The sequence below is a fragment of the Armigeres subalbatus genome, chromosome 1 (assembly GCF_024139115.2).
Source record: "Armigeres subalbatus isolate Guangzhou_Male chromosome 1, GZ_Asu_2, whole genome shotgun sequence".
NCBI classification, from domain to species: Eukaryota; Metazoa; Arthropoda; class Insecta; order Diptera; family Culicidae; genus Armigeres; species Armigeres subalbatus.
Window position 1 is genome coordinate 173,816,148 of NC_085139.1, and position 25,385 is coordinate 173,841,532.

Sequence of the window (25,385 nt, forward strand, 5' to 3'; positions counted from 1 at the left end):
CTAGACATTGCTGCTAAAAAGGCTTGTTCATCTCGTGCAATCATTCGATTGAATAATGAAAATATAATGTGGGTTTTGAATTTTTTTCTGAACCATACAATCCAGCTTGCTTTCACACTAACAAAATACTAGCCATATGAAAAGAAAATACTCTTGCGTGATGAAAACCCTATGATCCTCTTCTGTTCTTGAATAAACTTATCACTCACTTTAGCAATTAACACCACATGTTTCTGATTCAAATTAAAAGCATTGAAGAAGAAATCTTAAAATACGAGAACATTAAACAGAGAAAAAAGCGTGATAAAGAAATTGAAGTCAACGTCCGCGGCAAAGCTTGCTACGCTTTCCGGAAGTTAAGGATGCCATTCAACAGCTAAAGACCAATAAAGCAGCTGGTAAGGATGGTATCGGAGCTGAGCTCATCAAGATGGGCCGGGCTGGCCTTGCCTGCACAAACTGATAGTCAGAATCTGGGAAACCGAACAGCTACCGGAGGAGTGGAAGGAAGGGGTTATATGCCCCATCTAAAGAAAGGCGACAAACTGGAGTGTGAGAACTTCGAGCGATCACCATCCTTAATGCCGCCCAAAGTGATATCCCAGATCATCTTCCGCGTTCTGTCACCATTAGGAACGAGTTCGGGAAGTTATGCCGGCTTGCTGACGGCCGCTCGACAACGGACCAGATCTTACTGTACGGCAAATCCTTCAAAATGCCGTGAATACCAGGTCCCAACGTAACATCTGTTCGTTGATTTCAAGGCGGCATACGACAGATAGACCGCGTAGAGCTGGAAAATTATGGACGAGAACAGCTTCCCTGGGAAGCTTACCAGACTGATCAAAGCAAGGTGGATGGTGTAAAACGTGTGAAGATTTCGGGCGAACACTCCAGTTCGTTCGAATCACGCCGGGACTAAGACAAGGTGATGGACTTTCGTGCCTGTTGTTCAACATTGTGCTAGAAGGTGTCCGCGGAGAGCCGGGTGTAACAGCGGGTACGATTTTCAACAATCCAGTCAATTTTTTGTTGCGGATGACATGGACATTGTCGGCCGAACATTTGCAAAGGTGGCAGAACGTACACCCGCCGAAACGTGAAGCAGAAAAGTTGGATCGGTGAATGCGTCAAAGACAAAGTACAGCTTGTGGGCGGAACCGAGCGACAAGGCCCGCCTGGGAAGCAGTGTTATGATAGACGGGGATACTTCGAGGTGGTCGAGGAATTCGTCTACCCTGGATCGTTGCTAACGGCTGACAACAACGTTGTCGAAACGAAGGCGCATCATCTGTGGAAGTCGGGCCTACTACGGCTCCAGAAGAAACTGCGGTCGAAAAGATTCGCCACCGCACCAAATGTGCGTACAAGACGCTTATAAGACCGGTTGTCCTCTACGGACATGAAACATGGACAATGCTCGAGGAGGACTTGCAGCACTCGGAGTATTCGAGAGGTTAGGACCATCTTTGGCGGTGTGCAAGAAGACGGTGTGTGGCGGCGATGAATGAACCATGAGCTCGCCCAACTCTACGGCGAACCCAGTATCCAGATAGTAGCTAAAGCCGGAAGGGTACGATGGGCACGGCATGTTGCAAGAATGCCAGATAGTAATCCTGTAAAGATGGTGTTCGCCTCCGATCCGGCAGGTACGGGACGGCGTGGAGCGCGGCGAGCGAGATGGGCAGACCAGGTGCAGAACGACTTGGCGAGCGTGGGGCGTATCCGAGGATGGGAGATGCGGCCTGAACCGTGCATTGTGGTGTCAAATGTTGATTCAGTGTTATCTGTTTAGATGTTAACTAAATAAATTAAATGCATCTCCGGAATCGGATAACCGTAGTCGGTTCCATGAACATACCATGAAACTACATTAGATTTCTAGTTCAGGCATCCCTGATTGTGAAAATCGGATGATATCCGACAAAGTTACAACACATCTAATTATCCCGAAATTTTGCCTATCTCAGTTATTTTGAGTATCCCTGAAGTTGAAATAGGGGCCCTCCTTAGCCGTGCGGTAAGATGCGCGGCTACAAAGAAGACTCTGAGGGTGGCTGGGTTCGATTCTGGCTTCAGACAATTTTCGGATTGAAATTGTCTCGACTTCCTGGCATAAAAGTATCACGTGTTAGCCTCAGATATACGAATGCAGAAATAGTAACTTGGCTAAGAAACCTCGCAGTTAATAACTGTGGAAGAGCCTAATGAACACTAAGCTGCGAGGCGGCAATGTCCCAGTGGGGATGTAATGCCAATGAAGAAAAGAGTTGAAATAGGTGACTGAATCTTGGTGGTATTATTCTGTCTAATCCTTAAATTTCACCTATCTTTGTGGAGTTTGTTAACTCTGACCTGCTTCGTCCTGAACGCTCACGCAGTCCCGCCTCTGTTGTGAACGAAAATCTTGTTTTCAAAATACTTTTAAGGCAGAGAATTTCACTCGAATCTTTAAGTGTCAGTGTCATTTTAACTCAAATTTTCAATCTTTCCGAAAAAAATACTTTCGAACTGAGAAACACGGAGTACATCCGAAAAGGCCAAAACTTATTAAGTCAAAAAATCAATATAAAATCAGTAATATATTCTAAACGGTGCATCTTAGAAAATGTTACTGAAGTATTTTGCTTGCAAATTTGATGTACTTTCATAAAATTAGGGTGACAAACTTTTTGACTTTTCCTAATGCTGAAAATTGTATTTAAAAAAACAATTTTTTTCATTTTCCAGAACAACCCATCGCACTAGATAGCATTTTCAGTCGCTATAACATAAGGATGATTAAAAATTTTGACATAACTTTTAAGGGAAAATCTATATTTTAGTTTAAAACACAAAACCAAACTTTTTTTACGTGCATATTTTCTCCATATAGCAACAACAATTGTTAAAACTTCGCCGAAGACACACAAACCGATCGGACAAACCGTTTTCGAGATACAATTTTTGAAGATATCATGTGCATCTTTCATAGGCTTCCTCATAAATAACGCTAGATTCAAATGGCGAACCAAGTATGCAAAACGGCTTTTTCTCCCCAAAGACTTGTATGCAAGGTTTCATTCAAATAAAAAATATGAAGATTACTCGTTGCTAAATGATATGGAACCGCCAGAGTAGCGTGCCGGCGCCCTTGGCGAAACTTTATGGACGCCCTCACTATTTTGCATAAGTTCAAAACAAAGAGCGTGTTAAATCAGGAGATTTAAAATCAATTAATTGCGTGGGTTAAAATTTGCTTTATGAATTTTTAAGCTTCTATTATCTTCATATGCATAGGTAGGCAGTAAGGATTACTAAAAGCCTTAAGATTCTTAGAAATCCATTGAAATTTTCACGAATTTTAGAATTCATAAACCTACGGAATTAAAAAAATAATAGTTAGTAGTGCGCGATTCTTGACAAAAAATCCGAAATTCTTTGTTGTGAATTCACGCACTAGTGGCCAAGAATGAGTACTGGTTGTTGCTTGAAGCTCTATCGGTCCTAGAGGAGTATAAAACCCTACTTTGGAGTGGGTTAAATAACTTTCGGAGATATCTATATTGATTTGGAAAAGTCCAACTCTAAAGTGGCTAGGTCGGTGGTTTCAGAAATTCAGAATCAATCAAAATAATTCTGATTAAAATCTAGATGGTTGGAATAACAGTTAAACCTTCGTAGCGAGAAAACCAGAGCCTAGAGCGGGTTGATTAATGGCTAGAATGGCCATCGATCTGCCGTAGTTTGCTGGCACTGGTGAAATTGCTTGGACAAATTATGTTAAACTTTGAAGAGGTCAGTTACCATCATTATAGAAATCCTCGATGCAGATTCTTGTGTATAGCATGCTGTTAGATAAGTGACTCCATTCCAAATACTCATCCTCGTTTAAAGCAGTTTTATAGAACCAAGAGGAAAAATCAAATTCATATTATCAATGCTCATCGAATATCATCGTTTTGTCTTTTCTCCATTGTATGAGACAAGTTTCTGGTTAATGAACCGAAAATATCGCTGGATTGATGGCATTTGATCATCATTTTCGAACCTCATATAGTTTGTCTGCGTAAGAGTAAATTTATTCCAAATCTAAACAAACTCCTTATCATTACTTCCGTGTACGTTTTGGTCAAATTCCGAACATGGTTAATATTCCGACCACTGTCGTTTTACGCCCTAAAACTATTTTTTTATTGGTTTTCTGCACTGAGGATCAAGATTACAAAAGAAATAAAGATCCTCTGGAAAAATTCACGAATAAAGCCAAAATTTACACGAATAAAGCTCACCGTGCGGGACCGAAATCCGTACAGCACCGAAATCCGTCCACCTCATGAGATATCAATAAATTAAAGGAGTTTGAAGGTAATTCCTGTAGAAATAATTAATCTTATCATGTTCAGATACTTGACAGTAAGCTTTTAGGGCATAGAATTGGAAAGAAGGCTTTGAATTTAACAACAAAAATCAAAACATCTCCACCACCAAACGCGGAGTGTGTGCGCCATTTTGTTTTCGGTAGAGCATAATTGCACCAAAATTAACTGTGTTTTAATTGCTGATTGCAAATCATTACATAAGATAAGCGGAATACACATCGAAGGGATCGCTTCTAAGGTGCGTATCGAACTATTTACAGTGGTAGTTTAGTCAATCAGACTGATTCAATTTAAATATTTAGTTAAGAAATACCTGTACGGATTTTGATCTTTGATTCGAAATCCGTCCACGGTGGACGATTTCGAGTCAGAGAAGTTGATTTAATTCATTATTTTATCATGTTTTCGTAGTTTTCATAAGTAAATGTGAAACACTTCAAAAGTAGAAGCCTTCGTGCGCCGTGTCAATGACAAACGTTTTATTTACATTCGATTCCTATTTTCTAATGACTTTTAATATACTAAGGTGCTTAGGTACGGATTTCGATGCCACGTGTTAAAGGCTGTTTGAATTTGGGTCAAAACGGCATAAGTTTTCTACACTCACTGTGCTCCCTCAGCGTATTGAAAAGTCCCCTTTAGGGTTCCTTCCAGAAGCCTGTTCCATGCTCCTTGTCAGGTATCAACGGAAAAGGGCTCTTCGGATCCTAGCCATACGGTTGATTACGGAATCGTTGATTACCGAGGAAATCAACTAATCACGAAATCCTTGATTTCGGCGCCCCCTAAGGTCTGGCGCCTTGGCGGGGCCAACCTGGCCAACCTCACGCTACGGCGCTGGGAACCGCTCAATAGAAGGTAAAAATACCGCTTCATCAGATCCAGAAGCACCAACCGGATGTGTTTCCAATATTTGCTTATCGTCCTGCGATTCGGAAATTGTTGAGCCGCTTGCTTTTTCGAAAATGTCTGTGGTTTTCGTTCAGAAGTAGCAGCATCTGTATCAACATATGTTATAGAGTTCTGCTGTATAATTAATAAAAGTTTTGAAAAACTTACTGCTGATAAACTTCGAATATCCATCTTGCTTATCTTGCCGAAGCGTAACAAAGTAGGAATACCAATTCGAATGGACACTGAATGCAAGGGAGTTAATACGATTGTCATCTGTCAATTCAATTGTTTACAAATACACCAATATTAGGTAGTCTCAGAAGAGACGGTTATGCGACGCGATACGAAATGCCCACGTGAAGGAATAACATTAATTAACAAGGGAAAATGAAGGTGAAAAGTTTGATAATTTGATAAAATGATGGGAAAAATTTAATAACGAAAATTATTTTGAGCTTTTAGTGAAAGTTCATTTCTTGTTTAGATTATTCTATCATTTCACACTTGATGTCTTGACAGATACGTATTTTGACCTGATTTCGAGAGCAAGTACGACACTGAAGACGGCCTTACTGTTGAGGTTGAAATACGTATATGTCAAGGTACAATCAAGTGGTGGAATTAAATGGATAGTACGAACTCGTCTTATGACAAGGAAAGATTTTCAAAGGTAAGATGGTCAAATATGCGGAAGATTAGTATCACATTTGATGCATTAGCTGACACTTCTGTGTTTTATCCTTTCACCGAGTTTGGCACCACGAGTTTTTATATTAGCATCACATGATATATGCCGATATTAAATAAAAAATATGTTTCTGCTGGTATTTGTTGAGAACATTTTTGAAATTAATACGGGGGCCGGATTTTGCCAGTAACGCAGCGAAAATTTCCCTCTTGCCTAGGGCTGCAAGTTTTTTAAATAAAGACAATCATCATCTTCTTCCTCTTTAGTTCATTGCTTCTATAAAGCTGGTAGTCTGATTTGCATAATAATAACGAATTGACATTATTGACAAATATTAGGTTCATATCAGAGTTTTATTGCAAAAGAAATTATGCAAAAATCGGTCCGCAGCCCAATCTAACCGTTATTGTTCTTATTCGTGTTCTTGTTCTTGTTCTTGTTCTTGTTCTTGTTCTTGTTCTTGTTCTTTCTTGTTCTGTCTTGTTCTTGTTCTTGTTCTTGTTCTTGTTCTTGTTATTTCTTGTTCTTGTTCTTGTTCTTGTGCTCTGTTCTGTTCTTGTTCTTGTTCTTGTTCTTGTTCTTGTTCTTGTTCTTGTTCTTGTTCTTGTTCTTGTTCTTGTTCTTGTTCTTGTTCTTGTTCTTTGTTCTTGTTCTTGTTCTTGTTCTTGTTCTTGTTCTTGTTCTTGTTCTGTTCTGTCTTTGTCTTGTTCTTGTTCTTGTTCTTGTTCTTGTTCTTGCTTGCAATTTTCTTTTATCTGACTCTTCAGTTAGTATTCTATAAGTGTGGTAGGAATGGTTTCTGAGATCATGGGATAAATTGCCAATAACTTATTCCACAAGTTATTTACAATTTTGTTTTTATATGAAATGCCTTTAAAGAATCCCATAACTTGTTTTCCTCTATACTAATTTTTAATGTGCTCAAAATTCGACATTGGCGGTCACTGCCTCATAGTTTAGAACAATGAACTGTTTGACAAAGTTCTAGGATCCTTCTAGTATTAATGTTAAGGGAACATCCATAAAATAAGTAACACTTAGTCGGGAGGTGAGGGTTGCCTGATGTGTAACGATCTATAAAAACTTTTCAGACGCTTCACAAGTTTGACATACGGGGAGGGGGGTGAAAATTATCAAATATTGCGTAAAGTGATTCATGGATTTTCCTCAATCAAGTAACGAATTTTGAAAACTTTTGAAAAAAGTTATAAGCAACTTAGTGATAGCATTCTCAAGACATTTTTGTGACATCTTCCATCACTGTATAACCCCTGGGGCGTCTTAACGTAGCATTGTGAGCAAAGGCGTAGGATTGTCGATCTGGAGATTGTCAATCAGGATGGCGGGCATAGAAAAGCTTTCAATTAATAACTGAGGAAAAAGCTATTAGAACACAAGAGAAAAAGGGCCAAATTCAATGAGAATGTAGAGCCCTGAAAAAGAAGTAGTGCCCTTAACAGGATCGTGAATCGAACCCATTTCCGACCTGGAAATACCTTACCTATATCGACTAAGTCCCACTAGTAATGTGAACATATTGATTGTAGATGCCATTACCCTAAATTGGGCTCCGTTGATTATTAAACATTTCTGGGTCTACCAAATAAATTTAGTTCAATGTCTATATTGAAATCGCGTCGTTCGACATCGTTGTAACTATAATCCAGAAACAATTATCGTAAACGGTGATTTCACCGCGGTTATAAGACGAGGATACTGTGTACCTTTACAGAAAGACCACCGAAAGCTTAGAGAACGATTGTGATAAATGAGTCGAAACAGACGTTGCATCGAGACAGAAATGATTCATTATCAAACATCAAGCACACGCAAATTCCGAGACGTAATTGACAGTTTGATGATACAAAGGTGCGCCAATTGATCAGAGTTTGGCATGTTTATTGTCTATTGTGTTCGAGTTGGAAGGGCTTGGGGTAGATTTTATAACTATTTTACATAAGGAATCAAAATGCATTCCACGTGAAATGAAAATATGCAACTTCGAAGGGTGTCTTCGGTAGTTGTAAATTTTTTAAAAATAACGTTCGAAATTTCAATTTCACTTACCAGATACTTTCATTGCACATCAAAGACAAACACATAGTTTAAAGTCAAAGTACGAAGTATCAAATCATTTGATTTGAAAAAGCAAAGTCAAGAAATATCTAGTTTTTTGGAATTCTCAATTTTACTATTTATTTTTTTTTTGTTTGGACGTAACGCAAATTTGCGTTATGTAAAATGATGAATAGATATTTTCTATTTTCGAGAAAATTCGTTTACTTACTACATCACATTTACTTAAATTAGCTTTAATGGCTAAGTTCTGAAAAAATATCGTTCTATAAAATAAAACATGAATTACGTGATAAATTTGCTCGAGTAGTAATCAAGTCAAAGGAATTTGTAAAAGCCAAGAACAGCGATGGGGCCCTCCTTAGCCGTGCGGTAAAATGCGCGGCTACAAAGCAAGACCATGCTGAGGGTGGCTGGGTTCGATTCCCGGTGCCGGTCTAGGCAATTTTCGGATTGGAAATTGTCTCGACTTCCCTGGGCATGAAAGTATCATCGTGCTAGCCTCATGATATACAAATGCAAAAATGGTAACTTGGCTTAGAAACCTCGCAGTTAATAACTGTGGAAGTGCTTAATGAACACTAAGCTGTGAGGCGGCTCTGTCCCAGTGTGGGGATGTAATGCCAATAAGAAGAAGAAGAAGAACAGCGATGTATAAACGATGCTATCGTTTGTAACCTCGCTAACTGTTACAGCTACAACTGCTAGGCACGCCGTCGTAATTAGACTTTCTTTTCATAGCAATCGATGTATTTTTTGTATATCCATGATTTTCTACAATAAGTAGTACTGAAATGATAAATAGAATAGAGTTATTGGAACTCTCAACAACATATCAGATGCAGCATCATACTCACCACTGAAGAAAGCTGCCTTCGATTCACTCCATAGCAAGCAAATATTGATGTAACGCAATCGAAAAAGCTTCACAGTTTCCTTTAAAAGCTAACAGACAGCTTTAGAACAAGGCAATATATTGCATACGAGATTCATATACCTTCAAATAGTGCTTCGTTCTTTGATATGCTGATGAATATATTTCACATGGTTTTATTTTATACTGAAAAAAAAAACACTTCATGTTGTTATTAAATGTCAGTGGTTATTTAAGAAAATAAAATTGACGTAGTTTTATACCTCAATAATCCTATAATAGAAAACATAGAAAATTAAATAATTTGGTTGCAACATCCGAGTTACACCTAAGTTTCATACAATAATCTCATAGTATCCCGACAAGCAATGAAATAACAAAAGCAAGTCTCAATTTACCACATCCATACTTACAACTTTCGATCATCATCGAGCACACTTGTGTATCGTGTGGATATGATTCGAACTTCATGGCACACGACAGCACCAATGTCAGTTTCGACATGTACAGTAGCGTCTTGTCGTGATATAGCCACAGGTAATGATTCGGTATGCTCATTTCGTGGAAGGTGACTTTTTTGGCATTCTTGAAGAAGCAGTCCGGTCGCCAAATGTTGTGCAGCCAGTCGACGTCCAGTATCCGATACTCTTCGCTCATGTTCTCCGGCAGTCGTAGCCGTGGGTCTCGCCAGCTTTGTGCCAAAAATATGTCCGCTACGTATGTCTACGAGAAACAAGAATGTATTTGTCCATTGTACATAGCATATTGCAAACGAATTACCATTGATTCCTCGTTGATGGAGTCTATCGACAGGACGGTAACGTGGAAATACACTACCGTTGGTTGGCCCAACAGTTTGGGAGCACGATTTTTATCGTACGTTTTATGATGTTGTGGAAGAATGTCGGATAGTGATAAACTAACGGCGTGGTGTTTGGAGAGTTCCCCTATGTCGGAAAAGTTTGCGTAGTTATTACTGAAAATAATGAAAAAATAAATTAAAAAGCAGTTAATTCGTTTATCATTTATAGTTAAATATCTATATACATGAAAATGAATTTCTGTCTGTCTGAACCTATAGACTCGGAAACTACTGAATCGATCAGCGTGAAAATTTGTATGCAGAGGTTTTTGGGGCTGGGGAAGGTTCTTAAGATGGTTCGAGACCCCTCCCTGTTTTCAAAAGAGGGGCTCTCATACAAATGAAACACCAATTTCTTCATAGCCCGAGATCTAATCAGAGAATAAATCAATTTTAGGCGAAACGAAGTTCGGCAGGTATGCTAGTATCCAATAAATGAATGAGCTTCTAGTGGAATTCCCGAAAACAATATACTCGATTAAGTTGAAATTCTTGATTTTTCTCGCAATTCATACGTTAAACCTAACTTCGCTAGTGGCGCGCTAGTCTAATTAGGGCCTAATTAGACTAGCGCACTACTAGCGAAGTTAGGATTAACGTACGGATTGCGAGAAAAATCCAACTTCGATAGTCCCCCATTTCGGTTTTCAACTTGACTAGCGATATATCAAATGAAGCTATGAGAAGCAAATAGAATAAAGCGCTCGACACATAGTGCAAAAATAAAAAAAACATATATTATCTGCTACAACATATCAAAACATTAATATTGAAAAATTCTTCTTAGAGAAAATCGATTTTTTAGGTTTTATTCTCAATGTTTGAACTTTTTCTTTACAGTTTATTTTTTTTTTCGTGATTAAACCTTTATAAATTATATATTTGTTTTTCAGCAGAAATAAAAATTAACCGAGCTTTCAATGTTTTTGTGTAATAAAAAGATTTCCTCAACATTTTGTCGCCTTTATGCTCATGAAAGATAATCAGAGAAAAAAGCCAAACATATGAATTGCCCAAATACATGATATAAATCTTAGTAAGTGACGTTCAAGTGGTCTAATTCTAATATTTCTTAAGGATTCCATTAAGTAATATCTTAATGTCGAACTATTTCAATTAACCATGAAATGAAAGATGCAATTTGAGTCGACACCGGCTTTTGAAAACAAGTGCTTATAATATTAATCAAAAGGTGTCGGAATACTTCTTAGCATACAACTAAATTACCAAATTAGAAACGATGAGTATTCAATGGTTTACATGCTTCATCTCACGTAAAAAGTATTAAAAACAAGATAAAAATTAATTCTTGTTAAGTGTACAGAGCGGTTCAAATTTCAAAAATGTTCGAAAATTCCAACTCCCACAGGACTATCAACTTAGTTTTGATGATTAAGGTGTCTTGGCAAAACTTCAAAATTTCAGGGAATTTGGAGGTAATTTAGGGGTGTCCCAAACGCAATTCATATTGATACGGGAATTTATATTAAATCATTCAATTTGTTTAAAGCATCCTACAAATGTAAAATCGTTATAAATTCAAATGTACAACCCCAAACTTCATATTTGGAGTTCATATAAATAATAATGGGTATAACTCATTAATTTTAAGTTCATTTGCCTCGGCTAAGTTGAGGTCAACTGCACCATTTTAGCCATTTATCTCTGACAATGAAACCTTTGAATCAATGAGTTAACCACAGGTTTCGTTCATATAGATTCCAAAAGTGGAGATTGGGGTTGTACATTTGAGTTCATAACGATTTGACATTTGTAGGATACTTTAAACAAATTTCAAGTTCCATATGAATTCCCATAAAAACATAAATTGCGCCACCCCTAAGAGCTGATTCCCACGTAGCGGTTTTTCAATCTGCGTTATCGCCGCGTACACGTAAGATACCCAGCATCAAATGTAGTTACGCACAGGTGTACGTGTGCTTTACTCTATTTGATGCTGGGTACCTTGGGTGGACGCGGCGTTAACGCAGCTTAAAAAACCGTTACGTGGACATCGGCCCTAAATCACCTCGAAATTGCTTGAAATTTTGTCAGGACTCCTGAATCATCAAAAATTAGTTTATAGACATGAGGGAGCTGGAATTTTCGAACATTTTTGAAATTAGAACGACCCTGCTTCTTGTTATTGGCATTTCATCCCAACCCCTGAAATGAGTGGTAACATAGCTGGGGTGCTCAAACAGTACCTCAAACTACAATCCATGGATTATGATGAAGTTTCCATCGAATTGGGTAATGTAATTTGGGAAAACGTCTTCATTCCCCAAGAGAGTTATGAAACTTATTATGAGGATTTAGAAAACAGGGCTACTACAATGATGCGCTTCTTAAGTTCCGTCGGACTATTAAGTGATGTCTTAGATCGTTTAGCGGTAGTGCATAATTGGATCGACTTCAATAAGAAAATTATTTTGAGCTTTTTAGTGGAACGTCATAAGACGAGTTTATACAATCCCATTGAATTCCACCACTTAATTGTATCTTGACAGATACGTATTTCTACCTCAACAGTAAGGCCGTCTTCAGTGTCTCGTACTTGACTCGACTTGAAGAAAATGATCGCAGCTTACACTATTTATACTATGCGTAGGTATAATAATTTGTCTAGGTACTTATCTAGTTACATTTACTACGGTGCTTACTTCTACTCGCTTGTATAAAAGTATAAACTTGAAGAGCCAGAAGCTACCATTTCCTTGATCTTTATTCAACAACCGCGTTTGTACCTGTCGGTAGATTTCCAAGCTCTCAGCAACATCAAGTTTCCACGGAGAAGAGACATTTCTTAAAATTTAAATGTTTGATGTCGTAATTGAATGATTTTCCTGATATACATGTTCAGCCACCTTAGACCTAAACTCATAATTTAATCCCTTATCAGTATTCCTCTTAGCCTTACTTACTTCTGCAATATGTTCTTTGAACCTTACATCTAACGATCTTTTTGTTTGACCTACATATACTTTATCACACTGTGAACAATTAATTTGATAAACCCCGGCCTTATTTAACATTTCTACTCTATCCTTTATGGAGCCCAACAGTGTCTTTAGTTGATTGCTTCTGCTGGAGAATACTAAATCGATGCCGAATTTCCTCAGTCGATGGCGTAGCTGGTGGGTGATGTGTTGATCATAGGGGACCGATACCCTCTTCAGCGGTTCATCGATCGGTGTCAGTGTTGTCAGTTCGTGTTTCCGTAGGTTCCTCTGCTTCTTGTTGATGATTGCTTGTATTGTTCTTTCCTTGTATCCGTTGATCCTCGCTGTTTCCAAGATGTGTTGTAGCTCCTTCGTTTTTCCTTCTTCGCTCAGAGGAATCGTCTGCATCCTGTGGATCATGTGATGAAAAGCTGCCATTTTATGCTGATATGAATGATTTGATGTGCATGGGATGACTCTCATGGTGTTGGTGGGCTTCCTGTAGATTTCGAAGTCCAATGTTGCATTTGTTTCCTTGATAACCAGTAAATCCAAGAAAGGTAATTTACCTTCCTTTTCCTCCTCGTGGGTGAATTTGATGTCTTTATGCACGTTGTTTATCGCTTCCAAAATCCTGGGTAGATCTTTCCGGTTGATAATGCTGAAAATGTCGTCCACGTATTTCCACCATTTCTCGGGTAGTACTCCTTGTTCCTTTAGGTTGTCCTCCAAATTCGCCATGAATAATTCGCACAAAAACGGTGATAGCGGATTTCCCATAGGTGCACCCTTAGTTTGTTTGTAGAAGCTTCCACGGAATGTAAAGTAGTTCTCATTCATGCATAATCTTGCAAACTTGAGATACATCTTTACTTTTCCTCGCCATGCTGTATCCGTCCGTTGTTCTAGTAGCCAATCCTCCAAAAGCTTCAGAGCATCCTTCACTGGAACGCTTGGGAACAATGCCGATACGTCGAATGATACCATGATGTCCTCTTCTCCGATGTTTCCTGATTCCAATATCCTCTTGGTGAACTCCTGGGTGTTTACAACTGATCTGCTGGGGAACGGCTTCGGCATACTCTGGAACTCCTTGACTAACCACTTGGCCAAGTTTTGTGTAGGGGATCTCACTGATGAAACTATTTCTCGCATCTCTGTACCTGGCTTATGTATCTTGGTAACACAGGGTTCGTCATTTTAACCTGTGCTTCTCCGATGATCGTCTTGCATTCCTTTATCGTTTTATCCGTAAGTCGGATTAGTCCGGGTAGTGGGTCCACTCTCAAATGCCTGTATGGTCCTCCGTTGATTTTATCATCATCTGTTCATCGTAGTCCTCTTTGTCCATTATCACCACTGCGTTTCCCTTGTCCGCCTTCATGTAGTAAACTGGTTTCTCCTTCAACTCGTTTAAAATCCTCCTCTCGTCTTTGTTCGATGTCACATGATGTCCTGCTTTGATGGCGTCTGCTACGATGTTTCTCACACTATTCTGGTCCCGTTGATCAACATTTCGTGAAATCGCTGTCTCAGTATCCACGATTATCTGCTCTAGGTCCGCTTTCTGGGTTGTCGCATACTTCGACTTCAATGTTTTAAGCTTTTACTTCATGCTATACTCAACATTCGCTCAGTTTACCGAGGCCGATAACCGGCCTAAAAAAAGGGGGTCTAAATATCCGGAATGGTTTGATCAATCGCTAATTGAATTGTATTTATACTGACATGAGTAAAGCGTTTGACATGGTTTGACAAAGCATTCTGAGAGCTGTATCAAATTTCGGCATAGGAGGCTCGGTTTTCGAATGGCTGAAAACGTATCTGGAATCAAGAGTTCAATACGTAAAAGTGAACGGCAACGAGTCGTCGATTTTCAATGTCAACTCAGGTGTCCCACAGGGAAGTCATCTAGGGCCACTTCTGTTTGTGATGGTGATGAACGACTTGCCAAACTATGTGACACATTCTTTCGTCTTGATCTACGCCGACGATGTAAAAATATTTAGGGCAATCAAATGTGTACAAGATTCTGTACTTCTACAAACCGATCTCCAACATTTTGGAAGATTTTGCAGAGAGAATGGGCTCAGTGTCAACGCTACCAAAAGTTCTGTGATGACGTTCACAAGGAAAAAACAGTCGCTAATTTTCGGGTACCAGTATGAGCAGGCAGCTCTGCCAAGAGTGGAAACCGTCCGTGATCTTGGAGTGACTCTTGATCGTGCTCTCATGTTCAACGAGCATATTAACCGGATTGTACAGGAAGGTCTGCATCTGTTTGCTTTATTGAGAAGGTTTGGAAGGGATCTGGACGATCCGCATGCAATACTGGCTGTGTACGTTGGACTCGTTAGGTCGAAACTGGAATATGCCAGTGTTGTCTGGAAACCACAATACGCTGGCCAAATTCAACGACTGGAAGGTGTCCAAAAAAAGTTTGTGAGGTTCGCTCTTCGGAATCTTCCGTGGACAGGAGAAGAAATGCCATGCTATCAAGACCTCTGTGGCTTGGTAAATCTGGATACGATATTTTCGCGTCACAAGATAGCAGATATTGTGTTCTTCACTAATATCATGACAGATCGTACCGAGAGCCGACACCTCCGAGGGAAAATTCAGCTGAACCAGAACGAGACCAATCTACGACAACGTTACCCTTTTTGCATTCGTATGTCATGAGGCTAACACGATGGTATATTTATGCCCAGCGAATTCGAGACAATTTCCAATCCGAAATCTAGATCGGCACCGGGAATCGAACCCAGCCACCCTCAGCATGGTCTTGCTTTGTACCCGCGCGTCTTACCGCACGGCTAAGGACGGCCACTTGAACTACCCTGTACCTATTAATGCATTACACCATTTTTTCACATATTTTTTTTCATATAATTGAGCCAAACTTTTTTAAATATTGTTAATTCAACCCCTGAATTCACATAAAAGGTTTTGTAAAGATGTTGCACCAAGGGAAATAAGGTTTTCCTAAAAAAAAATAGGGTGTACCTATTATTTAATGTGGGACAGAGTGTTGCTGCGTAGGGGGCAGCAGGAACTATGGCCAAGGGCTTAACGACCCCTTCCCAAGCGTCTGCGAGTTAGGGAGAACTGCCTATGCCGTGGTAGGGTCTAGCAGTAGGCTCTGCTAAATCTATCTAAAAAACCCTGATTAATCCACCTAGCGGTGTTGGTGCCTTTCTCGTGCAAAAAAATAAAACAAAAAAATAAGAGTGAGTGCTTTTTAGCGTGTTTTGGGCATATAAAATAGTATTTTGGCCATAACTTTTGATCCCATAGTCCAATTTGGCCAATTTTCAATAGCAAACAATGGGACAGGATTCTCAGTCGAATGGAACTTGTTGCGAGTGATTTGGCCAATGCTAAGTTAAAAAAAGTGTGTCTACAAAATTTTGTACACATACACACATACACACACACATACATACATACACACAAACAGACATCACCTCAATTCGTCGAGCTGAGTCGATTGGTATATAACACTATGGGTCTCCGAGCCTTCTATCAAAAGTTTGGTTTTGGAGTGATCTTATAGCCTTTACGTATACTTAGTATACGATAAAGGCAAAAACACAATTCTAGACTGCTTTGAGAATAGGTCGTATCTGCAAAAGAAAAAGAGACTCTCTTTGTTCACGCTCTCTTTCGCTAATAGATCCGCTAATTTTGCATTTTTTGTTTCATTTTCACTTCAGCACGCTAGACATCAGCACCCTGCCAAGAAATACGAAGTAAACTATGGTATAGTTTTGTAATAGTTGAAAGAGAATGGAACCAAAGAGAGACTCTCTTTCGCTACGACCTATTTTCAAAGCACTCTAGAAGTGTCCATAAGCCTACTCTATCAAAGTGACTGAGCACAAGCCCAGGGAGTGCCATTGACACATCAGGGTTGATCCCAGTAAGAACCTGATTATGGTATACTGGATGCATGTTATTGGACTATGTTTTGGGATATTGAAATATTGTGAAGCGAGGGCTGGTAGTCTGGTTATTCTATTATCTTAGTACGGCCGGGTGGCAACGAACTGAAACGGCGAATGGGCTAATGGTCACTCCCATAAAACCATGGCGGGCCTTGTAGCACGCGGTACAATCTTGCCAATCAGCCAGCCAGTAGGCTCTGATGCTCTTTCATGACTAGTGCATGCCGCAAGGTATGTATAGATAACCATGGGATCGTGAAGGCGACTACACCAGCAGGATTCAACAGCAGCCGCAAAGGGGACCCAACAGTTAACCAAAGTAACCAAAGTAACGCAGGATGGAGGAATGGCGACTGGCGACAAGGAGAATCCTTTCGCTAGGCGCAGTGGCCTCGAGAGGTCGCCCCAAAGGTCGTCAGACGAAGGCGAAGGAGAAGGCCGTGGAGGGTAAGAGGAGGTGCCGGTCGAAGTAAAAATGAACTGCCCCACCCTGACCAGAACCATCAATTCGGTGATAACCAACCACGATGGACGCGGTGGCCAGATAACGGAGGTGTTCACGGACAAGCCGGACGTGATCATGTCGTTCCTAGACAAGCGCGTTAACTACAGCAAGGATCTCAAACTAGCTGTACAGGCGCTCTGTGCCCTAGTAGTGGAGGTAAAGTCCGAGTGGTGGACCCTACTAGAGGCCAGTAAGCGTGCGGAGCGAAAAATGCGCAAACTTACGGAGGAGCGGAAGCTGGCAGAACGCCAGGTGGAGAAGGACAAAGAGGAGGCTAAATCTAGGATTCGCCTCCTGGCCGAAGGGAAACGGTTGACGGAGAGCCAGACCGAGGAACTTCGCAGAAGGATGGACGTGACAGGGGCGACTCCGAAGCTCAGTAAGGTTACGCAGAAGGCGAACCTCAAAGTAGCTACCGAGAAGTCAGCAGGAGGGAGGTTGTGCACCCCAAACAGGCGGGCAGGAGTCGACTGCAGGCCGCAAATAACGCGGCAAGTGGAACGATGCGCACCACTGCAAAGAAGGGTAGTGCCCGTGAGAAGACGGGTGCGCCTTCCAATGGCAGTGGCAAGCGTAAAGACAGAGACGAGGCAATTATCGTCAAGAATGAGGGTAAAAGCTACCCGGGATGCTGCTCAGAAGAGATCTGAGTATGTACAAATAGTTGACGGAGGAGGTCCTGGGTTATGGGGTTCGAGTAAGAGTCTTATGTCCAGTCTAGAACATCCAGTGCAAGGGCCTGGATAAAGTAACCACGGCCAGAGACCTGGTCGACGCACTGAGAGATCAGTGCAATGTCGAGATCCAGAAATATTCGATTCGGTTACGCAAAAGCTACACGGGAATGCAGGTTGTCTCATTTAAAGTACCTCAGGCTGAGAAGGTAATTGATAAGGTAGAACTGAAAGTGGGTTGGACGGTATGTCCGATAAGCATAAGCCAAACGCTACAGGCCCGCTTCAGGTGTCTTGGCAACGGTAATAAGACCTATGACTTTAAAGGACCTGATTGCAGTAAGCTTTGCCGTAGCTGTGCAGCTGAAGGCCACCAGGCTGCACCAAGGTGTCTGATCTGTCCCTCGGGTACAGACAACAGATACCTTACCGATGTCCAGGCCTGCCTGGCCTCTAGAAAGATCCAGACACGCAGGTAAAACAGCTAAACCTAAACAACGGCGAGGCGGCTCAATTGCTGCTACAACAGTCGGTTACCGAGTGTAAAGCTGATGTAGCTTTGCTGTTCGATCCATACCGCATCCCTGCAATTGGATTGCAGATAAGTCTCAGATGGTGGCCATCTGGACTTTCGGGCGATACCCCATCCAGGAGATATTATCATCACCTGATGATGAAGGTTTTGTCATAGCAAAGGTAAACGGTGTTTACTAGCTGTTTGTTTGTAGCTGCTACTGTCCACCCAGGTAGAGTAAAGTGCAGTTTACTAGGGTAGTCGACATTCTTGCAGCGAAACTAACTGGCCTTAAACCATTAGTTGTAGCAGGCGACTTCAATGCGTGAGCAGTGGACTGGGGATCCCGGTTCACAAGTGCTAGAGGTCATACCCTGCTAGAGTCGCTAGCGGCATTTAACGTAGTCCTGGTGAACGAAGGCTGCAGCACGGGATGGACTGTGGCGCGAGAATGGAAGGTTCATGAGGGGTATACCTCCAGCGATAACTAAGAAATTCGTTTTATCGTCCGGTATACCCCCGTCGCAACCACAAGGCGGATCGGCAAAACCTATCTAGGATGGCGCACCTCACCGTTCAACCTTGGAAAAATTACTACGATGGGAGAGATGAACAACGGGATTAAGTGGCGACGAGTTAATCGATGTACTAATTCGTGCATGCGATGTGACGATGCCTAGGAGGACCAAACCTCGCGGAAATCGACAACCAGCATACTGATGGACAGACACAATTGCAGACCTTCGTAGAACGTGTCTTCGAGCTAAGAGAAGGTTGCGACGTGCCAGAACATACACTGAAAAGGTCGAGAGACGTTGAGTGTTCCAGACAACGAGCAGAGCTCTGAACTACGAGATTAAATGTAGTAAGAGAGCTTTGAGCAGCTGTGCAGGATGGCGAACGACAATCCATGGGGAGATGCATACATGATGATGATGGCTAGGACTAACAGCACGCCTCCTGAGAAATCGCCGGAGATGTTGGCCAGAATAGTCGAAGGGTTGTTTCCGAGGCGCTACACCCTACGAGTCAGTCGACGAGGAGCTTATCGTAGCTGCAAGAAAACTTAAGCTCAAGGCACCAGGCCCGGATAATATTCCAAACCTGGTCCTTAGAGACGCTATTCTCGCTGAATCAGATATGTTAAGGAGCTGCCTTCAACGATGCAGAAACGGCAGAAATTGGTGCTATTACCGAAGCCCGGCAAGCAGCCGGGAGACCCTTCGGCATATAGACCAATTTGCCTACTCGACACAGCTGGAAAGCTGCTAGAGAGGGTTATCCTGAATAGATTGTCGGCTTATACAGAGTGTGCTGGTGGCCTATCTAGCAACCAGTATGGTTTCCGTAAGGGCCGTTCTACCATCGAAACAATTCGATTGGTAACGGATATGGCTAAGATAGCGAGAGGTTTGAATAGAGGAGGTATTAGGTACTGCGCATTAATTACACTTGATGTAAAAAATGTGTTTGATAACGCTAGCTGGGCAGCTATTGAGAGTTCCGGATTACCTGTACAGGATACTGAAAAGTTATTTTCAGAATAGGGTGTTGATATACGACACGGATGCTGGTCAAAAGTCCATCGAAGTGTCAGCGGGTGTTCCACAGGGATCAATTCTCGGACCGGTTCTGTAGAATATTATGTACGACATAGCTTAAGTCTCTCGGCCGGTGTGAAAAAACTCTCGAACTCTCGACGAAGTCGAACTGAAGGCTTCGTACGCGATTGGCAGAGTAGAGGAATGGTTCAACTCAATGCGGCTGTCCCTCTCTTAAGTATCTGGGCGTGATGATCGACGATAAGATCAATTTCACGAGCCACGTCGATTATGCACGCCAACGGACTTCATTGGCGATAAAATCTTTTTCACGAATGATGTCCAACAGATCAGCGGAGCATAGTCAGGTGCGTAGGTTGATAGCGGGTGATGTCTATCATCATGTGGCGTACCGGCATGGGTCGTAGCACTAAATCCCGAGTACAATGTGAGAAAACTTATCAGAGTACACCGGCTGATGTGCCTTCGAGTCGCAAGCGCTCTTGCTCTATATGTCAAACTGGGTTGGCAGAAAGCATGGTCAGGCCAACTTCCACCTAACCCAGGTGTTGTCTGAACATGGACCACCCTTCTGAATTCGGCGTACAAAATTCTATCGCGTATCCTGTTTAACAGACTGAGACCGCTTGGAGTCCTTCATCGACGAATACCAGGCAGGTTTTCGTGAGGGTCGATCAACGGATCAGATGTTTAGCCTGCGGATGATCCTTGATAAATTCCGGGAGTACAACTAGCAGACTCTCACCATCTGTTCATTGATTTCAAAGCAGCGTACGATTCAGTGAAGAGAAATGAGCTGTGGCAGATAATGCCCGAACATGGTTTTGCGGCGAAACTGATTAGACTGATACGTCCAACGCTGGATAACTCGAAATCAAATATTCGGATTGCAGACGAAGTGTCAACCTCGTTTGTGACCCTAGACGGATTGAAGCATGGTAATGTACTTTCTAATTTGTTATTTAACATTGCACTCAAAAGCACTATTAGGAAATCTGGCGTGCAGAGGAACGGCACTATCATCATACGGTCACATATGCTACTGGGCTTTGCGGACGACATCGACCTCATTAGAATCGATTGCAGAGCAGTAGTGGAGGCTTTTGTCCCACTAAAGAGGGAGACGGCGAGGATAGGCTTAACCATTAACTCTACCAAGACAAAGTACATGGTGGCAGGTAGAGATAGGGGAAGAAGACCTAGTGGTGTTGATGCAGAGGTAGTGCTTGGTGGGGATGTGTTTGAAGTTGTTGAAGAATTTGTTTACCTTGGGCTCGGAGACGAGCCAGCCTCGGGCTGAAAGTCTCTTTAATAAAGACACAAAAAAAAAAAAAAAAAAATTGTTTACCTTGGAACGCTTGTGACATGTGACAATAACGTTTCCTGTGAAGTGAACAGACGTATTGCTTCTGCGAATAGGGCCTTCTACGGATTACGTAATCAGCCGTAGCGAAAACAATATTCAACAGAGAACCAGATAGGGGCCGGCGACTTCGTGGAAGGTCACGGACACGCTGGCTACACGCGGTGGAATTGGACCTGGGAATTCTGAACGTTCGGGGAAACTGGAGGAACATCGCCCAAGATCGACGATTATGGAGCTCTACAATACGCCAGGCGCCACTACCCCTGTATTGACGCTGTAAGACGCCACTACCCCTGTATTGACGCTGTAGCCAACCAGGTATCCAGGTAGGTAGGTACTTCCACCCAAATTTCGCTCCTGGAAATTCTTTCGCTAATTCAGCTGCATTGTCTTCTTCTAGTTCCTCAAGGACTTTCCGTGCCAATCACTTCAAAAATCATCCTTTAAATCCCTCAAAAGATTTCTTCAGAAATTTCTCGGAAATTTGCTCTGGAAATTTATTTTAAAAGTCCCCCAGAAATTCCTTAAAGTATACTGCAAAAAAACTTAAAGGAACTGCTTCGGTATATTCCTCCAGACAGAATTCACAATGGAATTACCCAGAGAATATTCAAAAGGAGTTCTTAAAAAGTACTATGAAACAAGTCCTGAGGGATTTCTTGAAGAAGTTCCTGAGAAAGTTCGCGAAGGAATTTCTGGTTGAAATCCTTATAGAAATTTTAGAATGAATTCATATGGGAATTTTCTATGAAATTTCTGATTCATTTTCGAATGGATTTCCTGGATGAATTCGAAAAAAATCTTAAAGAGCTAAGAAATTCATGTTGAGCTTTTTGGTGGAATGTCTACCTTGAGGTCGTCTTCAGTGTCTCGTAGTCAGTGTCAGTGTAGTCGAGTCGAGTACGAGACACTGAAGACGACCTTACTGTTGAGGTCAAAATACGTATCTGTCAAGGTACAATCAAGTTGTGGTATTAGATGGGAAGGTACAAACTCGTCTTATGACAAGCTTAAAGAGTTGTTGAATTAGTTTCTGGAAAATTTCGTAAAGGAATTCATTGTTTGAAGTATAAGTTTTTGGATAAAATCTTGAAATAATTTCCGATTTCCGATGGGTTTCCAGAAGATATATTTTTGAGGGAATTACTGACATTATTTCTGAAGTAATTCTCTTAAGAAATGTAAGAAGTTGAAGTATTTTCACATGGAGTTTCTGAGAAATCTTTCCGTCTTTCCAAATAATATTAATTGAAATTTTTAATGAAATTCTGAAACAATTTCAGACTAAAACACCAATAACACCAATAAGACCGAAAATACATCTGTCAAAAACAAATCAATATCTGCAAAAAGTAATATAGTTCTATGAGCTGCGTTATTCGGAAATTATTCAACCACAGACAAACAGACGTAACTCTCCACATATATTGTTCTAAAAGTTATCGTCATTCGATATACAGAAAATACTACAGCCATCTATTATCAGAATCGCGAGAAACACAGTAGTCCTGATTGATTTTCATTTGACGTATGCTTCTAAATTAATCATCATCGTCGTCAAAGCAGAAAATGATCAGCAGCATGTACACTAATCAAATGTCAAAGCGATTAACGCTGGCGCCTGTCTTGGCATAATCGCGTAGCACAGATGTATTTCAAATTAACCGTTGAACACGTGAACGGTGTTGTAAAAAATATGTATATGCTTGTAAAAAATATGTATATGTTTGCCCGAGCATAATTGTATAGCGAAATCAGCTCAATGCTACCTAGTTACAGTTGTGGGTAGTTCGCCATCCAATAATTTCTGCATACTTGGATTGGAAGTAGATAAATGTAATATGAACTTGATATTTCCGATAGGCCCTTCAGTAACCATCGGCGTGGTAAAAAATATTAGGCGGCGGCGTGGAAAATGTTCATGCAGCGGCGTGCCGATTCTTTTTTGACGTGGTGGCATGGCGCAGCGGCGCACAGGTCTAATCTAAGTCTCCCAAACATGTTCCAAACAAAATTACCCTCAATGACACGACAGTGGAATGGGCCAATGAGGCCGACTACCTTGACTTGACTCTCGACAGCGTGCTTATTTTCCGGCCAAAGAGGTTGACAAGACGGTGACAAAGTTTAACGTTTTGTTGCATGTACTGTAACCTTTGAACAACAGTCGGTCGTTATTGTCCCTGAAAAATAAGCTTGCTGTCTACAAGCAAATCATCTTCCCCGTGATCGAATACGGCATGCCCGTCTGGGAGAGCGGCGGAAAAACCCACCATCTAAAACTACAAAAGCTACAAAACAAATACCTGCGGAAACTCCTCCCGGGCAGAAGCCATGAACAGAATAACAAAACATGATATGGACTTGATTGATATAAGAGATAAAAGAACAGGCAACAATATCAAAAATTTGCACCGAAATATCATATAAATATCAATATTTGCTATGGATAAGAACAAACTAATGGCACATGATATTCATCACTTATTACAAATAGCATAACCTGATTTTCTCATGATTGACGGATTGACGGTCCATGGAAATAAACACAACAGCTTAATAAGCGGAGTCATATCATATGCTCACGTGTTTTCTTCATTTGGGTGAAAAATCGCAACAATAATCAAACGAAACGAAAAGCAAAATGGCCACTGTTTGATAAAATCTAAATCGCACCTTTTACTTACCGTTGTGTTTTTGCACCCAGTGTCCAACGAATGCAAGAGGTGAGTAGTGGAATCAGAAGTAGAGTCCACTTCGATGTCATGTTGTTACTGCTGATGTTTCATCCAACTAATTTGGCTAGAGTAAGCCGCACGCCTTCGGTTTTTACTAATCCTTGGCCATGAATGTGTTTGTTTTCAAAACCCACAGACCCGATTTCCTCAATAATTTTAATATTAGAAATCGATCACCAAAAAGAAGAAAAAAAGTCGTTTGCACTTGTGGGTCATCCGATGGTGATTTCGTCAGCTTTATCGACGGTTTAGTTGAACTGAGTTCGTGGTTCAATGCGCTTAAATTCGCTTTTGTATTGATTAACACTATTACGGCATAATGACAATATTCTGATGGGCTGTAGGCAACGGTCAGCATCACAGCCTGAACCTTAGTTTTTTCCACTTCCAAAGCTTTGATTTCATTTTTCAATGTAGATCCCGATGAGTTTAATCCGAATATTTTGAACGAGCATGCAGTTGGTCTCGACGACTGCTGGTGAATCGCGGGAGAAGATACACGATCCATAAATATCGATTAGGTAGAAACAGCAGTATGAAACGTGTACGCATCAACTTGGTGACCCATTTTGAAACTTTGAAAATCCAACATACGCATTGCGCGAACCGAACGCGAAGAATGGAGAAATGGAACTGGTCATGGGGATATCGATTGCATTTTCACATAGCCACATAGTTAGCTAAAATATTGAAGAGTGTAAGTGACTGACTCAACTGTATAATGTGTATAACTATTTCTTTAAAAGGTTGGTACTTGCGTTTCGAGCGTCCCAAATATATAATATACGTTACATATTTGATTGTTTTTAAGTACAAATAAAAACCAAGTCCTACGTTAAGATTGCAATGCAAATGGTATAATGCGCATTCCTTTTGGCATTTAGGAGAACTGTTCCGTTTCCCATCTCACTGAGCATATACTCATCTCATCGCGAAACAAAGAAATACAGCTCCAATTTCGTCGGTTCTTTTTGGTAATATCCGAGTTCACAGCTGAAAAAAAAATAAACAAATCGAATTCCTTTTCATTGCTTTGTTTTTCGTGGAATGTAAAAGTTCAGAAGCAGTAACCCTACCATCGCCTAAAAAGTGAACACCAACGAATGGACTACTAGATGTACTCGTGTTTTAATTATCAAATTAATAATTAAGGCTTTACAGAATCTCACCGTAGGGGGGTCCCGTAGCGTAGTTGGCTACACGTTCGCCTTATAAGCGAATGGTCATGGGTTCGATTCCCAGCCCCTCCACCAAACCCTCGTCAGTCGCCGGATGTGCAGCCCATATGCGGTAGCGTTTTGGGAGACGCGCATATCGTCATGGCTGCCTGATGACAACTGACACTTGTTCTTCTCGGAGGCATTCCTCCAACGTACCCGGAT

At 41.1% G+C, this 25,385-nt stretch overlaps 2 protein-coding genes across 2 annotated transcripts in view; both read right to left on the bottom strand.

Moving 5' to 3' along the window:
• LOC134205540 (uncharacterized) overlaps positions 1–25,385 on the bottom strand; it is an 86,476-nt gene that overhangs the window by 39,268 nt on the left and 21,823 nt on the right. The gene's annotated exons all lie outside the window — the stretch shown is intronic.
• On the bottom strand, positions 8,270–24,624 carry LOC134205538 (glycine receptor subunit alpha-2-like). The gene is made up of 4 exons (XM_062680837.1): positions 23,953–24,624; positions 9,674–9,869; positions 8,877–9,616; positions 8,270–8,808 (listed from the first exon to the last, which is right to left on the bottom strand). Exons 1-3 carry the CDS (start codon positions 24,030–24,032, stop codon positions 9,242–9,244), a joined length of 651 nt encoding a protein of 216 aa, XP_062536821.1. The 5' UTR covers positions 24,033–24,624; the 3' UTR covers positions 8,270–8,808; positions 8,877–9,241.

Excerpts from the sequence above, each read along its gene's own strand:
- LOC134205538 (XM_062680837.1), bottom strand. The coding sequence starts at position 24,032 with ATGACATCGAAGTGGACTCTACTTCTGATTCCACTACTCACCTCTTGC. Across the intron at positions 9,870-23,952 it reads CTGGGTGCAAAAACACAACG|TAATAACTACGCAAACTTTT; the intron begins GTAAGTAAAAGG and ends CATTATTTTCAG. Across the intron at positions 9,617-9,673 it reads CCATCAACGAGGAATCAATG|ACATACGTAGCGGACATATT; the intron begins GTAATTCGTTTG and ends TGTTTCTCGTAG.